Source organism: Rhinolophus sinicus, chromosome 14 (genome assembly GCF_057876585.1).
Source record: "Rhinolophus sinicus isolate RSI-liver-muscle chromosome 14, RSI-T2T, whole genome shotgun sequence".
Classification (NCBI taxonomy): domain Eukaryota; kingdom Metazoa; phylum Chordata; class Mammalia; order Chiroptera; family Rhinolophidae; genus Rhinolophus; species Rhinolophus sinicus.
In genome coordinates, this window is record NC_142514.1 from 186,598,394 (window position 1) to 186,615,865 (window position 17,472).

At 55.1% G+C, this 17,472-nt stretch overlaps 1 protein-coding gene across 1 annotated transcript; it reads right to left on the minus strand.

Annotated features, from left to right (window-relative positions):
• Nucleotides 1-1,982: 1,982 nt before the first annotated feature.
• Nucleotides 1,983-9,408, minus strand: LOC148755996 (uncharacterized). Its single transcript, XM_088789789.1, has 5 exons — nucleotides 9,027-9,408; nucleotides 6,531-6,667; nucleotides 4,768-4,896; nucleotides 2,595-2,705; nucleotides 1,983-2,117 (listed from the first exon to the last, which is right to left on the minus strand). The coding sequence occupies exons 2-5, from the start codon at nucleotides 6,642-6,644 to the stop codon at nucleotides 2,094-2,096; spliced, it is 378 nt and encodes a 125-aa protein (XP_088645915.1). The 5' UTR covers nucleotides 6,645-6,667; nucleotides 9,027-9,408; the 3' UTR covers nucleotides 1,983-2,093.
• Nucleotides 9,409-17,472: the final 8,064 nt, after the last annotated feature.

Below are 17,472 nucleotides of genomic sequence, written 5' to 3' on the forward strand. Positions count from 1 at the left end.
CAGCTTTTGGGATCCCACCAGAGCCCCCTCCCCCTAAAAAACACAAGGGCACAAACCAACTTCAGCTCCCCTGGTCTGACGTGAGGCCAGAGGTCACAGAGCTTGGAAGGGTCCTCAGTGTTCCTGAGATCAAACTCCCATTTTACAGAGGAGGAAACTGAGGCACGGAGACAGCGAGAACCAGCATTTACGGAACGCGCGCCAGGCACTAAGCGCTGTGACGAGCGCTGTGTGGCACTGACTCATCTTGTTTCCATGACGGCCCCCTGGGTGATACCGTTATCATCCTTCTGATGAGGAAACCAAGACACAGCGAGGACCAGTCATCCCCCGAGGTCACGCGTGCTGGGACAGCCAATGCGAGAACCGGTGGGGCCCTTCCCTGTGCACAGGGAGCTCCCCGCACTGGCCCCTCTTCTGGGACAGGGACACCAGGTCCCCTTCAGGTACAGATTCCTTCCAGGAGGAAAATCAGCCCTGAGCTGCTCGGTTGGTTCCAGCCTCTGAGAGGGGCCCTGGAGGTTGGCTGCCGGACACAGGCAGGGACCCTGCTGGGGCAGAGGCTACCAGTGTGCAGTCCACTGTCCTGCGAGGTGGCACTCCTTGTGGCCCGCTGAGGTTTGGGCCACCGCGGATGGCTGCCTTCGGTTTGCCTGCAGGGTCATCGCCTTGCTCCATCCCCCTCTGCCCTGGGGTGTAGCCATGGGCTCTGCCCACAGGGCCCCCCAGAAGGGTGCAACGGAGGGGGGAGAGGGAGGTGGAGCACTGAGGTTCCCACCCTCCCTGCTGGCCCTCCTTGGTGACAGTCCTCTCAGCGCTGGTACCCAGCGCTGCTATTTCAGGTTTGGGGTAACAGCCCCCCATTACTAGCCCGGAGCTCTGCAGTGTCTTGTGCTGCTTTTCTAAAACTTCTGCTCACCTATGTATGCAATCTCTTGAGTAAAGTGTCACCCAAATGACCCCATGCGGGTGTGCCTCTGCTTTCCTGCTGGGACCTCGACACAGTTAGGGGGTGAGTTTGGAGCCAGGGCAGAGGCAGGCCATGGGCCTGGGGCAGGTGGGGACATGCTGCAGACAGGCTGTGTGGCCGGCGCCACGGTGTATGTGAGGGTTATTTTCACGTGTCCACGTGACTGGGCCATGGGGGCGGGGCGCCAGACACTTGCACAATCGTTATTCTGGGCGCATCTGGATGAGATTAACATTTCAGTGGCTGAGGAAAGCAGATGGTCCTCACCAGTGTGGGTGGGTGTCGTCCAATCAGTCGAAGGTCTGAATCGAACAAAAGGCCTGACCATCCCCCAGATAGGAGGGAACAATTCCTCTTGCCTGGTGACCTTTGAACCTGGACATCAGATTTCCCTGCCTTTAGACTGGAACGGACGCCATGGGCTGTCTTGGGGCTCAAGCTGGCTGACTCACCCTGGGCCATGTCAGCCTCCACAACTGCATAGGCCAATTCCTTACAACAAATCTCTCCGTGTGTCACCTACTGTTCCGTTTCTCTGGAGGACCCTGACCAAGACAGTCAGGTGAGGGGCGCCCTCTCTCTCTTCTTCCTCCTCCAGCTCACTGGGGCCCCGATGGCACTGTACGTTCTCAAAGCGGGGACCTGCTGTTTCCTGGCCATGGGCTGTGTGCCCAGTCCACATGGAGCCCAGCGGTGGCTCACTTCTGTGGCTCTGTCCACGTGCGGAGGAGGTTTCATCGGCCCCCTCAGGGCTTTGTGTTAAATGAGGCGGCAGCTGGCACCTGCGCTGTGATCAATGGTGCTGTTTCTGGGCCACGCACGAGCCGCCGGGCCTGCTCCCAGGGTCACCGCTCCCTTAGGGAGACACCGCTGGCCTCCACAGACTCAGGGCCAGCTGGTGGAAGCTTGCTGCTTGCTGAATTAGTTCATCCAGGACTTCAGTAGGCAAAGCGTGACGACGTGACTGGAACACGGGCAGCCAGCAGCAGCCCTGGCAGCCCCCACCCACTCCAGCCCTGAGGAGGGCGCTGCAGGGTGTCGGGGCAGGGGTGGGGGCTGCTTTCTTCACAGCCTGCGCCCCTCACAGGCCCCACCATCGTGTTCAATCTGGTGCGATCTCTCATCAGCACAGGCCACCAACTCCTTCCTGAGGGGGGCGGGGGCAGCCCCGGGTGAGGCTCAGAGAAGGAGGGGGTCTGGAGGCTTTTAAGTCAGGGCTAGATGTCCGGGTGGAAACACCACACAACAGAGCTGAGAATGGGGCCACAGAGCCAGAGTAGGCGGGTCCTGGCAGGTCTGCAAGCCACTCGCCTGTGACCTTGGCCAAATTACTTATGTGCCTGGCCACTCCGATTTCTTCATCTGTGCAAAGGGGCTAATAACCAATCACTCTGCCCCAGAGAGCAGCCGTAAGGTGTAAATTAAATAATTAATAGTAAACACCCAGCCCTGTCTGACTGCCTGGGGGTCTCTGCACGGCAGCTGACGTTCTTGCCCAAATGTCTACGCGGACAGCTCTCACTGGTGAGTTTATCTCGCTGAGCAAAGCAAAGGTGAGGTCCCGAGGGTGTCCCTGCCCCCTGCGGCCTGCTCCCTGACCCCCGCCCACCACCTGGCTTCTTACCTCTGACACTTTCTCTTTGTTGGACATCGTGTTTAAAGGTGGTTCTGTGAGCATCAGAGGGTGCTGCTCCGGGGCCGTGTGGAGCAGCTGGTAGAAGGAGTGATGCCAGATCTGTGGAGGGAGGGCAGCATGGTGAGGCGCGGCTGTGCGCACGGCGGACCAACACACGGGACCCACTGTCTGCACCGGGGAGCGGCTTCTGAGTCCGCAGGGAAGGCGGAGCGCAGCTTGGGACAAGTCGCAGAGCCTCCATCTGTGCACCTGGGCTTGCATCAGGAAGGGGAGCACGGCCCGTCTCGAGGACCTCATGTCCTGACTGGGGGGCAGATCCGAGCCCCGAGATGACAGGGGGGACACAGTTCAGTCGATAACCTGCTTTGAGCACTGATAAAAGGCACGCGCTCTTTAGGAAAAAGGGTGTCAGTCTTGTCCTGTCTGAACACCGGCACATGGTGGGGACTAACCATCATGCGGCTTAGGTAATTAGTACATCCTCTAAGGCAGTGCGCAACCTGTCCAACCGTACACGGAGGCCCCTATCGGAACCCTCAGCTATGAAGACAGTGGTTCACGTTAGCCATGGTCATTACATCCTTACTCTGCTGGACTCAGGGATTCCTTAGTGTGTGAAACATACATAACGTAAAGTCTGCCATTTTAATCTTTTCTAAGCACACAGCTCAGTGGCATCAAGCACACTCACTGTTGTACAACTGTCGCCACCACCGTCTCCAGAACGTTCCATCATTCCAAACTGACACTCTGTCCCCATGAAACACGCCCCGCCCCTCCCCCAGCCCTGGCACCACCATCTACTTCCTGTCTCTGTGAATCTTGACTCCTCTAGGGACCTCCTGTGAGTGAAATCGGACAATATGTGGTCGACAATGAAGTTCGGGAACTGATCCCAGAAAAAGTGCCACACCTCACTGCTGAATATCACTACGGTCACCTTGGAAGTCCTCCCCTTGGGAAGCTGTGCACCGACGCCAGCGCCTAGTCCACCCTTCAAAGCAATTTGCAAACTCTTTCTGGAATGGCCATCAGAGCTGTCGTCGTATTAACCCTTGATGTCCTGAATGTCATCAAAATGTCTTCCTTTCAACATTTCCTTTATCTTTGGGTAAAGAAAGAAGTCATTGGGGGCCAGATAAAGTGGGTAGGGAGGGTGTTCCAATGCAGTTATTTGTTTACTGGCTAAAAACTCCCTCACAGACAGTGCCGTGTGAGCTGGTGCATTGTCGTGATGCAAGAGCCATGAATTGTTGGCGAGAAGTTCAGGTCGTCTAACTTTTTCACGCAGCCTTTTCAGCACTTCTAAATAGTAAACCTGGTTAACTGTTTGTCCAGTGGGTACAAATTCATAATGAACAATCCCTCTGATATAAAAAAAACGGTTAGCAACATCGTTGCCCCAAGTTCGCGAACTTAATGGTCAGACCTCGTATGTGTCCTTTTAAGGCTTATTTCACTTAGCACAGTGTCCTCCAGGTGACCCATGTTGCAGCAGGTGTCAGAACGTCCCCCTTGTAAGGCTGACTAATACCCATTGTATGAATAGACCACGTTTGTGTACCTGTTCCCGCTGATGGGCAGCTGGGTTGCTTCCACCCTGGGGCTGCTGTGAAAGATGCCACCGTGAACATGGGGGTACAGATGAGGGGTGCCCAGAAGAGGGGTTGCTGGGTCATATGGCAATTCTGTTTAATTCTTTGAGGAACCTCCATCCTGTTTTCCGGAGCGGCTGCCCCGTGCTACATTCCCACCAGCGGTGCATGGGGTTCCAATATCCCCACACCCTCGCCAATACTTGTCATTTTCTGTTGGTGTTTATTTCTTACTAGCCATCCTAACGGTGAGAAGTGGATTGAGGACTTTTTATCCATCATCCGCTTTAATCGTCACAATAGTGCTAGGTGGTAGGAAAATCGGACCCCTTTCTTAGAGATAAGGAGACGGGACAGAGAGGCCGAGTTCTGCGTCCAAAAGGCCGTAGGGAATGAGTAGTGGGGGTCCAGACCCTGGTCTCTGATCAGAACGTACGTGGTCAATACTGCGATGTAGTGTCTAGAGACGCTGAAGGACACCTGGGTGTCCGTGGGACCCCCACCCCAGGTGCCAAGGCAGCAGGGGCCTGTGAGCAGGTCCCACCCCAACAGAAGCTGCAGCCTACCTTCTCCATGTCGTCCCAGTTGGTAACGGTGGCCCGAGCGATGGGATACTGCAGGCTGAGCTTCTCTCGTCGTCTCTGAACCTCCTCCCCGATGAACCAGTCTTCCTCTTCCATTCCCACCAGCCAATTCTGAAACGCACGGGCCGGGACAGATGAGTCCGCGGGACTGACTCACCTGCACTCAGTGGTCATGTTTGGCTCCAGTGAGCCATGGCTGGTGGGGACATGCTGTCGGGGGCGGCTCCGTGTCACAGGGCTGGCATCAGTGGCCTCCTCAGGCCTGTACTCTATTTCCACATGCCCCTGGGAGGCTTCAGCAAATGACCTGCAAGTAAAAGCGCTCCCAAGGGACCATGGCGGGGCCACTCATCTTGCCCACACTTAGATGACACTGAAGGCGACAGTGGAGGAGGCAGCAGAGGAAGGAATGGTGGGGGGAGGGCACCTGCTTCCACGTTTGCTTTGGGATGTTGGCGGGGAGAGGTCTGCAATTTATTTAATTTCTGTTATTTTTAGGAAGATGAACCTAGCTGCTTCCGTGGCAGATTGCACCATGCGTCCTGTCAGTCAGAGGGGATTTGCCAGTGGGTCCATGTGTCAATCTGGGTGCACCAAAAAGCAGACACCCCAACGGGGTTAAAGGTTCAAGGATTTCATTAGGGACGACGTCTGTGTGAGAGAAAATGCAGAGGGCACCAGATAGGCCAGGAGAGGCTGGCTGCTGCCCGAGTCAGATCCTGGGTGCAGGGGAGAGGGCTGGCGGGGTGTCCTGGGAGAAAGGTTTGGCCAGGCCACTGGAGAGTTCCTAAGCCAAAGTCATTATCAGAGGACGCCTGTGTCTCCCAGAAGTGGGTCAACCTGAGTACCCCTCCATGCTCAGCTGTTGGCTAAGGCAGTCTGTGGGAAGCATGGCCTCGGTGTCACGGCGAAATGTTACTATGGTGCAATGGTGCCCTGGGGCCGTGCTGTAATGATGCCAGGGGGTCGGGGTGCAGTGGTGCAGTGGATTTTAGACAGGCCCATTCTCGAGGCTGCCACAGCTCATCAACACGGAGTTTTGATATCTTAGGAATTTGTCTTTTAGGCAGAAGAGGTTTGCCGTGGGGTGAGAACCACTGCTACGAGCCCCAGGCAGCCGCCTGCCTCCTCCGTCAGGTGGGAACAGGGACGTCATCCCCGTTCTCACAGCAGTGCCACTGGGGGGTCACAACCTGGCAACAGCGCCCGCTCTCTCGCACGTCAGTAGGCAGGAGAGAACGCCCTGTAGGCAGAGCAGCTGCCACTCCTCCCTACTGTCTTCCTGTCCTGGAGGCTGAGTGTCAGTTGCTGCTTAGTACCAGCGACGGTCCTACAGGTGAGAACTGCTTCTCAGCAACCACACCATCTTGGTGAGAAAAGCAAACAGGACACAGACGGCCCCGCGGTCATTTTGTACAACCGCCTGCTTTCTAACTCATGTAATCGGCCAGCTCCATCTAAGTCCGTGGTTCTCAGCGTGGCCCCTGGCTTTGGGGTGTCACCATCCCGAGAAGTGGTTACAAATACAGACCTTTGGCCCCTCCCAGACCTGCTGAAGCAGTGACTCGGCGTGGGCCGGTCCCCTGCCTTTTATCCAGCAGGTCCCTGTGACTCTGGCACTCGCTCGCCTTGGCCGCCCCTGCTCTAAGGGTTTCGCTTGGCCAGGCCTGTGGGAGGGGGCGGGGCTGTCAGCCGCAGCCACCTCCGGGCTGAGCAGCGCCCAGGGGCGGGCACCTGTCACTCACGTCATGCCGAAGCTTCCCAAGGATGGTTGGGAACACAGCCATGGGTGCGTCTGTTCCTGAGAAGCCCACCTTGCAGAAGCCGGAGCCGTAGTCGCAGACGAGGGGCACACTCATGATGCTGTGTGGCCGGGATTGGGCTGCGGGGGAGACAGCTCGGTTAGCGTGCAGGGCGCTCGGCTCGGGCAGGCTGTGCCAGGTGTGCCCTCGGGCTCTGTGCCCCTCGCATGGCCACACAGTGGCTTCCCACACCCAGGATGGAGCCCTGCCTGGGCGACGAGCCACTATCTAGATGCTGTGGGCAGTTTGCTGGAACAGGTGGGCCCTCCGATGACCGCTGACACGGGGCTGTCCAGGAGAAGGGAAGCCAGCGGGGAGACCTCCTGGGCTCACATAGTGGGGACGACACAGCCTCCGCCAGGTCCTGGCTTGGCCCGTTATCCTCCACTGGGGTCACGTGAAGCGGCCCCTCTCCTATTCATTGAGGCAGGGGCTCTGGGCAGGGGCCGGCCGGGGGACACCCCAGGGGGAGCCGCTCACAGCCAGGCCCCCTTCCTCTCCCAGCTCAAACGCTGCCTCTCCTGGGGCATTTCCATGGCCCCCTGGCCCGGGGTCGAAAGCAGGCCCTCCGTCCACTTCACTTCGAGGCAACTTCTTCCATGGTTTTGCAGGTTTAAAAACATGAGAAAATAAGAAGAAAATCATACTCACCTGTACTCCTACCACCTACAGTTGCCCCATTATATTTTGATGTTTGTTTTCAACCTACTTCTATCTACCACTTTTTAAACACGAATCACCCCCCAAATGAAGGGACCCTCTTGCTCTTTCGAATATTGCATTTAGCCACATGTTTACCACGACAAATGGTTCCTTCAATTTAAAGGTGATTTGAGTTCTTTTTCAGATAGAGAAAGACTACAGGTTCATTACAGAAAGCAGAGAAAACTAGGAGGAAACATAAACCCTCGCCAGACCCCGCTGGTCACAGGTGGTCTCTGCCTGCACTGGGTGTTGACCCTTCCGGTGCCCTAACTGACAGCACAGAGGTCGTCTCCCGCCTCGCACAGGGGCCTCTGCGTGCGGGACAAGCTGTGTGCTTCCTGTACACGCTCTGTCGGGAACACTGCACACACAGCTGTGCACTGGCTTCCTTCTGAACATGACAAGCACCCCGTGTCACCCATGTCACCGGAGACAGCTTCCGGTAACCCAGGGCCCGCCGGTCCCTGCTCTGATTCCTTCAATTGCCCCCACCGTGGAAAGCGTACAGCCTCTCCTTTGGTTTTTGTGAAGGAGCTTGTGAGGAGCTTCCCGACCCCTCGTCCTGCTCCTGAATTCCGGGTGGGTTGGCTCCTTGTCACGTGCGTCCTTACCACCAGTGGGAGGACGGAGAGCTTCTAAAGCTCCTGGAATGTGGGGCCAACCTGCCATCCAGAAATGGCTGCCACATCAGGGCACTTTCCCCACTGTGCCCTGTCACATCCCTGAGCCCTAGGGTCCCCAGTGAGCACCCTGTAGCCACCTCAGAATCGCTTTGGAATCCTGGCCCATCCTTGAGGGGAGCGGGACTTCACAGTCTCTCACTTGGGAGTTTCTGGGGGTGTCCTGCTTGTCTGCATGACGGTCGGGTATCTCCAGCAGGTGTAGCGTCTCGCAGGCTGCCTCCCCTTCTCCATCACAGGGTGTGCGGGGAGCGGGGCAGGCTCCACTACAGTCAGGTTCATGGGCACTTCACAGAGCAGAAGCACGTGTCTGAACCTGCTTCCCGGTCACGCTGAGGTACGATTGGTGTGGCACGTACTACCATCCCATCATCATACAGACCTGTTGACAAGCGAGGGGCTTGTCCCTTATCCCCCGACCAGCCAGGGCAGGCCTGGGAGGGAGGACCCGAAGGCCGCCTTCTTGGCACAGAATTGAATTCGTTCTGGGGCTGGTCCCATGCCTTTCCTTCCTTTGGTACAACGGCATTTGAGCTCAGAGGGTCAAAAATGGGGTTCTTCCTTTGTTTTGTTTTATACCTTCTGAGGCTGGCTTCTGTTTCCATTTCTCTAGCAAAAAGCAGGAAAATTAGGCCACGAATAATGACACTGCTGTCCCTGAGCCAGCTCACAGGCCACCTGGGATGTCCTGAGTGGAATGAGACAGGTCCAGGGCGGGGAAGGCCTTCACTCCACCGGAAGACCCACTAGGGTGGCAGGACCCAGGGTGGCATGCTGGGCGGAGGGTGCTTTTCTGCTTTCCTCCAAATCCTGTGGGCCTGGGACTCCCTTGTGAATGGAAACATTCAGTACCAACACTCAGGAACAGAAATCTAAGGAAAGCACAGAAGAAACAGGGACGGAAACATTCAGCCTGTTCGAGAGGAAACTGTTTACCCACGTGACTGACACGCAAAGGGCGGCAAAGGCTGAGCTGCCCCCACATTTCAGGAAGTACCCCAGGCACCTACCCAGCATCAGTGAGAACTGGGGACGAAGGACACCCGGCGTCCACCTGTAGCCCAGCTGCTGTCCCTCCATGTCACGGCTCCTGAACGAGGCCACTGCGATGTGACTGGCAGGCGTGTGTCTTCTTGACCCAGGAAGGGCTTCTCCAAGTTGGTTGTCAGCCTCCTAGGGCCTCTGCTTCTCTCTGTCTACCATGACGCTCTGTTCTTGGGATCTGGTAGAGGGTCCCTCAGGCCCCTGACCCCACAATGGCCACGTGACCTGTGCCGGCAATGACCCTTGGCCACTGTGGTCTGCTGGATGAGCCATCCTAATGCCCATCACCATCTGACGCCCAGAGCTGTGAGCCTGTAACCGGACATGGCAGAAGGGCCTTTGCAGGTATGATCATGACACAAGCAGATCAGCCTGTGTTTTCCGGTGGTTCCTGAGTCACAACGTCCCTACGAGGGAAAGAGCGAGGCAGGCGTGGCAGAGCCAGAGAAAGACGGGAAGACGCTGCACTGCTGGCTTTGAGGATGGATGAAGGGGCCAGGAGCCAGGGACACGGGCGCCTCTAGGAGCTGGAGAAGCAAGGAAACGGAGCCCGGAGCCTCCGAGGGGCCGTGGCTGTGCCGACACGCTGACTGGGCCCAGTGACGCCCATCCCAGAGTCCGACCTCCAGGACTGAAAGATGATAAAATTGCATTGTTTCAAGTCCCTTGGTTTGTGGTAACTTGTTACAACTGCCCTTGGTCCCCAGCCAAGAGGTGAGCATGTGAAACAAGCCACGTTCTACAGAGGCACCTGGAAAAGGGAGCTACTGTGCCCCTGGGGAGAAGCTTCCCGTGTGGACTTTCTTTTCCATCGATGCATTCATTTAAAAAATTGGTGCAGACCTACTGTGTTCTAGACTTTCTTTCTGGCCAAAAAGGATTTTGATGTTTTCAAACTCAGAGACCTCCAGGGTTTTCAGTTTGGACAATAGTTGTTATCAGTTATCAGCATTTTCCACACGGAACAGTTCCTCACTCCCGTTTCTTGGCTTCTACCACTGAGCCCAACCAGACCAAAGGTTTGCCATTTCGGCACAGGGGACCCCTCTCTGCCAGACTGAAACTTCTCCGGGGCCGTGTCTCCACCTTGGCCTGCATCTCCTGGTAATGCTGGAGGCCAAATGCACCTTCTGTAGAGCATGTCAACAGTGGGTGTCAATTCCTGCCTGTCCATGGCCATAGGGGGGGCGAGGAAGGAGCATGCTGGCAAAATCTGGGTCCGCTGTGCTACTATTGTGAAACAGAGACGTTAGATCTCACGAGGGATTTCCTCACTTGCAGAAGCCTTGCTCTGGCTTGTGTGCTGGTGAGAGATGCAAATGCTTTGAATTCCGAAGACATATTTGGGAGAAAATTCCAACGCACTTTCCTTTACCAGCAGCCGTAAGCAATGCGAGGGAGAGCTTTCTGAGTAGAACCTTAGTTTAAACGTGAATTTTTTGCTCTGCATGAACTTGTTAACAGAAACCCAGGCCACTTCCCTAAGTGTCCTGCCAGCAGCCCCTGACTCGGGGACCTTGGAGCCTGCCTGTGTGCTCACATCTGCAGAAACGATGGCGTTCCAGCTGCTTTTAGAATTGAAAGGGGCTGCAGAATAATTTGGCCCAATCCCCACCCAGTCAGAAGTCTTTTTTAATAGTTGAAGGAAGAAGGTAAAAAGAACCATCAAAAGAAGACATAAAACCATTAACTTTTACACCGAGAAACCCCGAACCACACTTTGCTCAGGATGCCCCAACCCCTGGGAAGCAGCGCCCCCCTCCCTTACCTTTGCGTTCCTGGGAAGAGATGTGGCAGCTGTGGGCCTGACTTTCAAGGGCATTTGTGATTCTTCAGCAATTGTTGGTCTTGCTCAGTGACATTTTCTTCCTATTAAAAAAAAGAGAGAGAGAGAGAAAGAGAGAGAGATGATTCCGAGACACTTTGATTAAACAGTGAAAACATCTAGGCCAAACCAAAGCCACTGAGACAAAGAACCATATGAAAGCCATGTCCTGTGGAACCCATCAGCCACCTCTCCAGCCCTTTCCATTAGGGGACAGACTGTTCTGCCATCCGAGTTACCCAGGTAACTGAAGCCTCACAGAACATATCGTTTGCAAACACATAGCATCTCTGAAGGAAATCACAAACCTCTCTGCCTTCTGAAACCAGGATGCTGGTGCAAGGTAACCTTTTCTTGGTGGCTTCAGGCTGTGTCATGAACAACAATCACACTGTGTTGTAACAGTGGTGACCTCAGGGGGCCTTGCAGCTGGCCCTCAGTCCCAGCCTGAAATGACACTGGCCTGTCAGCTCTTAGCTTTTGTTTGCCTTCCCACTTTTTCTGCGTCTACCCATAACGTAGTCCTAGAGCTCATGGCCCTCTGGGGGTCTGTCCTGCGTAGGACAACAGGGACCCCAGCCCCAGCCTGACCTCCCTGAGGCCTTCGCCTGCAATGTACAGTTGGACAGAGCTGGGCAGGGGCTGGAGGAGGCCCAGGTGTCCTGGCCCGGACAAGGCCAGGCCGGAAGAAGCTGCAGCCCCTCAGTGGGCGGGACATCTTGATCGAAAGCACAGTGCATGCCAGGTGTGCAAGGCAGCTGGGCCAGCTCAGGGTGGACGCTGCACACACCCCATCTGGGTAGGTGGGGCTGCAGAACAGCAGGTCAGGACCGACTAACACCGGGCACACTTACTGGCACCATAGCATTACTTTTGCCAGTCGGAACGTGGACATGGGGGCCACAACGGGGATGTAATTTCAACAGCCTCACTTTCACATGTGCAGAAGTCAATGCCATCTCCGTAAACAGCTTCGGAATGGCCACCTGGATGGCCTCATCTCTGGGGACCAGGACCAAACCGGACACATCTTGTCTTTCCTCCAATTTGCTGTGCTCTAAGTGCGAAGGGCTTGCAAAGCAGAGCCCGGCATGTGAGAATTCTGTGTGTAAGAAGAGGTAGGAAGGAGGCTGTTAATGGGAGCCTGGGAGCAGGGAGGGCGCGAAGCTTCCCCGACAAGCCTGAGGGCTCCTGGGCCAGGCTGGGCGGCTTCAAATCCTGCTTCACTGTCACCTGCAGGAAATGACCTGGACGTGGAGCTTCGGTTCCAGCGAGCATGAGCCCCATCTCCCAGAACTGGGGTGACAAGTGAGTGGGCCACCGCGTGGAAAGGACTTGGAAGAGGCCTGTCCTGTGGTCAGCGCACGATAAATGCTGGTCACCAAGTATGTCCACGGGCCTCGTGGCTCCCCGTGTGCCGTCTGCGCAGGGACTCTGTCCCGCCATCAGCTCCCTCTGCACCCAGAGGGTCTCTGCAAAAAGCTGCACCCACAGCTGCCCCCCACCTGGCGTTTTTCTCCAGGAGGCCCCACCGCATGGCTTTGCTTCCTGTGCCAGCGGTCACTGTCCACCAGGCCCCATCCTGTTGGTTCATGTGGGGGAGCTACCTGGTTTCCCTTCTCTGTACGAAGAAACCACGTACATGTAACAAGACACATACGTTTCAGGAGCACGGAGGGATGACGCTCTTCATTGGCCTACATCTGTGTGACTGGATCAAGACGTGGAATGTTCCCAGTCCCTGGAAGGTGTGCCCTGTCCCCTCCACTGCCCGGCCCCTGGAGGTGACCCCTCTGTCCTGCGTCCTGTCCCTGGATCCATACACTGGAATCCTGGAGTGTGTGCTCCTGGTGTGGCTTCCTTCACTCAATATCGTGTCAGCCACCCACACGCTGTGCGTAGTGGTGGGTTTGCTGGTCCCCTTCCATCGCTGTGTAGGCTTCCGCATGTGGCCGTGACACAAACTGTTTCCAGACATGTGTATATACTTTGCTGTTTACGGACGATGCCGCCATGGGCACCCTTGGACTTTTGGGGAGCATGAGTGTCTATCGCTGGGAATGTGACCAGGAGGGAGAGCTGGCTCTCACAGGACACGAGTGCCTGGCTGTAAGAGATGCTGACAAACACTCTCCCCAGGGGCTACGCCAATTCCCACCCCCCTCACGTGGGGACGTGACATCGTCCCTGTCTCTGTGCCCTTCTGAGAGAGGGGACGTGGCTCAGGCTGGTTCTCGTTTGCATTTCCCTGATGACTAACGATGCTGGGCCCGTTTTCATGTTCACTGGTCTCTTTGTTCAAGTCTCTTTCTCATTTTTTAAAATTCACCCATCAGTCATTTTCTTGGCGATTTATTTCTAAGAGTCCTTTATACAGCCTGCATGCGAGTGCCCCCTGGTGGACGGCAGCGTCACTGCAAATAACTTTCTCGCCTTGAATACGGCCTTTTCACACTCTGAACTGTTTCTTTTGATGATGAGTTCTTGATTTCATCGAAATCCAATTACTTTTATTTTCTTTTTGTCCTTTCTAAGAGCTCTTTGCCCAACAAAGATCACCCTGTTATTTATCAAAGATTTTCTTGGTTTTCCTTTTATGTGTACGTGAGTGATCCAATCTCAATCTTTTTTTTATAGGTGAGTTGGAGTCGAGATTTATTTTTCTCCATATGCGTGTCCATCTGACCTAAAAGTTTGTATTCACTATTTTTTCATTTAAAAATTTTTACTGAAAAAAAACGCTTCTTTCCCCTCACTCACAGGGCTCCTTGTCAGCTGGCCCGGTCTTCAGTAGTAACCCCTGGAATACCCTTGCATCATGCAGCTTCTCTTTGTTATCTCAGAAACATTCTGGACTTTTCCGGGCACAGCAAGTCTTGCGCTTTTTAAAATTAAATTTTATTCTAAGTGTGTTTTGGTTTTGGATGTTTTCATAAACAATATCAAAAAATCTTCATTTTCTAATTTCTTTTTTTTTGCCAGGGTAGGAATAAAACAGGTGTTTGCACATTGACCTAGTAGCCTGCAGTGTTGGGAAATTCACTTAACAGTTCTAGCAGCTGTTTTCTAGACGCCTTTGTGTTTTCTACACACACAATTGTACAGGGGTCCCCAACTCACACTCGGCTTCGATGGCTCAGTGGGGGACCTTCCGGGACTCGCACATACAGTGAAAGAACACAAATCAAAGTCAGCAAAGGAAAAGCCACCTGGGGTGAAGCTAATGGTTGCGATAACATCTCATTTGATACAACTTTCAGTTCGTGGAAAATGGAGATGGGCTCTGGGCTGCGCCCGCCGCCAGGTAGCGGTTAGCTTGTTGGAGCGGGACGGGCAGGGTCTCTCTTGGCCTTCCCCGTTCTGATTCTTGCCACGTGGATTCTGGTATCTAATCATGGCAACATCCCCAGTCAGTCCACAGATTGTATGCAGGCAGCTGCGCTCACTGCTGAACCCACACCAACTCACAGGGTAACGTGTGCCTGCCACCCATGGGGGCACTGGGAGTGTGAGGTGACTCACTCCAGGCCAGCAGCTGGACTTGAAGAGCCCTGGGAAGCGCGTCCACGGACACCTGGCTCGCTCCTTACCTGGGAAAACCAGTCCTGGACAGCCCAGAACCAAACCCTGCCTGAGCCTGCATCCTCCCCCGGGAGAGGCCGGGCAGCTCAGAGAACAAGGGCACAGGGATCACGTGTGGGTTTCTGCCTGGACGACCAGGTGCTGCCAGGTGCTTCTCTCCAGCACGGGTGACTCTGACCTGGCGCCTGTGATCGGCCTGTTGGCTTGTGTCCTGGGAGGACAGGTGTTTCTGCACAAGGTGACAACTGTAGGTGTTTTACAGAAACAGAATCACATAGTATGCAAAGCCTTTCTGGATATGTTTTCTCGTTCGAGCCACGGAGCTCCACCCAAGTTGTGTGGCTTGATGGTCATTCCCTTTTATTGATGAGCAGTAACCCACGTCTTAGTCCAGGCTGCTATAACAATGTCGCAGACCGGGGCTTAACCAATAGAAGTGTATCCTCACGGCTCTGGAGGCTGGAAGTCCAAGATCAAGGTGCTGGCTGATTCGGTTCCTGGAGAGGGGCTGTTTCCTGGTTTGCAGACGGCCACCTTCCCGCTGTGTCCTCACATAACACAGAGAGGCCCTGTGTCTCTTCCCCTTCAGTTGGGAGCTGCCAGCACTATGGAGGTATTTGAAGCCCTGAGAACCCTCTAGAAGAGTCCGCGGTGATAGTGTTTGTGCAGGTTGATCGTGCTGACCTGGTGCAGACTTCCAACCCCACCCACATTCTGCGACCACTAGGAGCCGGCTGGTGTTTGCAGGTCTCTTCTCAATGAAAAGCCAGTTGTGGGCACCGAGTTTGTGGAAGCCAGCCCCATCTATCCCCATCTCCAGGCACGGTGGCCTTCCCACGCAACCCCGGGGCATGCGTTCCAGGGCTCCCGGTGGATATGAAGATTTGTGTTTGGTAAGGGGCAGAGTGTTTCTGTGGGGTGGGAATAACCTGCCCTCCCCCAGAAAACAGAGATGCAAAGTGGACTTCATTTTGCACATGGCATTCCACTCAGCTTTGCCTCCTATCCAGAGGGCCTGAGTTGCAGCCCGGCCTTCCGTCGACCTAACTGGCAAACAATACCCATTTCCAACAAAATCTCCCTGCAGACAAGAAAGGGAGCTCCGAGGAAAAGGGGATGAGCACATAGCCGGCCTCGTCCCTCCTCAAACAGCTCTCCCTGCGCAGACAGCAGGCCTGCCCGGTCGGCGTGGGAACCCTCCCCCCAGAACTCCCATTGCTCTCTGGCTTGCAGGGTGGAAGGTTCACTTGATTAAAAGTGATGCCTCTATTAAAAGTGAGTGCCAGACACGTGCAGCATTTTAAAGCTGTACTACAACTTTACGGGAGTTAGTGTAAAGGAACACTGAAAACACAAAATCAAACAAGCCCGACAGACCACCTCCTACCCCACCGTGCAGAAGTGGGCGTGTCAGCCTTGAGTGTCTACACGTCTCTCTGGGACTCACTTCACCTGAAACCTTCATTATCAGTCACTCTTGCATCAGTATCCTCATCGATAAGTACATTGCTCCTCCTTCGATGCCTTAGGTGACTCCTTGAGCTGAATGACGGGGTCAGAGTTCGTCTCTGAAGTGTCTGTATTCACGGGTGGAAACTGCCCTCCAGAGAGACGGCCTTGTTGGCTCCCCACGGGTTTGTAGCAGCAAGATGGCCTCTTGCCGACCTTGGCAGCACTGGGGCTGGCTGTCCTGACCAAGTCTGCCCGACCAAGTCTGCTGACCAACAGGGTTCACCGTTACTCCCTGAATGACTAGACACTGAATAGGGTCCCAGATCGTCATGGTTGTTGGCGTTTTTTCCGAACTGCCTATTCACGACGTTTGCTCATCTGGTCTTAGAGAATATCTTGACTGATTTTATATATTAGAGACAGCCAGCCTTTGACAAGTACATTATAACTATGTTTCTTCCTCGATGTCTGTCTGTGTTTCAGTGTGGTTTATGGGCTTTCCCTGAACAATGGGATTATCTCAGGGTGACTGAAGGAGAAAAAGTGAGCAGGACCCAGCTTCACGACAGAGTGGTGGCTGGCCTTGGTGAGGGGGCCTGAGTAACAGCCCCCAAAGACGTCCACGTTCTGATCTCGGGAACCCGAGGTGTCGCCTTACAGTGTGAAAGGACCACTGCAGATGGGATTAATGAACTTCAGATGGGAGATGACCCAGGTGGGCCCAATGTCATCACATAAGGGGGCCGAAGACATCCGACCAGAGGCGAGAAGGTAGAGGACGTGGAGATCACAGCAGCTGGGAGACAAGAGGAAGGATGGGCCCCGAGGCCCCCAGGAGCACAGTCCTGCAATGCCTTGAATTTAGTCCTATAAAGGCTCATGTCGGACTCTGGCCTCCGGAACTGAAGGAAAATTAATTTGTGCTGTTTTTCAGCCACCAAGTTTGAGGCCGTTGGTGACAGCAGGATTGGAAACAAATGCACTTGGGTTTAAATGTGGCCCCTGCCACTTGCTGGTTGTCACTGGGGACGTGTGGCTTCAAACCCTGTTTCCTAGTACGAGCAGAGGGACACCCTGTTTCCTGCCGGCGCCTCTGGGGGCAGAGGCACGTCCAAGAGGCCATGACTCTGGCTGGGGATCACAGAGCAGTTTGGAGGTGCCATTTCATGGCACACTGCTGGGGCTGAGGGGTGGCTCCTGTGGGGCTGGGGTGGGGGTGCTGTTGTTGTCTGAGGCCCAGGGGGAGGAGGAACGGGGGTACAGGACACTCTAATATGACGGGCAATGGCCCCTTTTGCATGTGCCCACTTGGGTTCCTGCCCTGGCCCTGTCAACACCTGGTGGGGCCGAGGGGACAGGGCCCTTTTCCAGAGGAGCGCCACCTCCCACCGCCCGGCCCCCCAAGCCTTCACCATGTCCTGTACACGGTCCAGCAGCCCTTCCCCTGGGGCGGGGCAGAACGCCTGGCCGTCCACTCGGAGGTCCAGGGGCTGTGGCCTCACTGAAAACTCAATGCATTTTGTAAGCAGCGACTGACAGAAGCCAGCTAGTCCTGACCTCCTGTGCACAAAGGTGGGGCTCCGGGGTCATCCTGTCC

Coding starts and splice junctions, on each gene's coding strand:
- LOC148755996 (XM_088789789.1), bottom strand. CDS start 6,644: ATGAGTGTGCCCCTCGTCTGCGACTACGGCTCCGGCTTCTGCAAGGTG. Junction 4,897..6,530: donor TTGGGAAGCTTCGGCATGAC/GTGAGTGACAGG, acceptor CGTGCGTTTCAG/AATTGGCTGGTGGGAATGGA. Junction 2,706..4,767: donor ACTGGGACGACATGGAGAAG/GTAGGCTGCAGC, acceptor CTCCCTCCACAG/ATCTGGCATCACTCCTTCTA.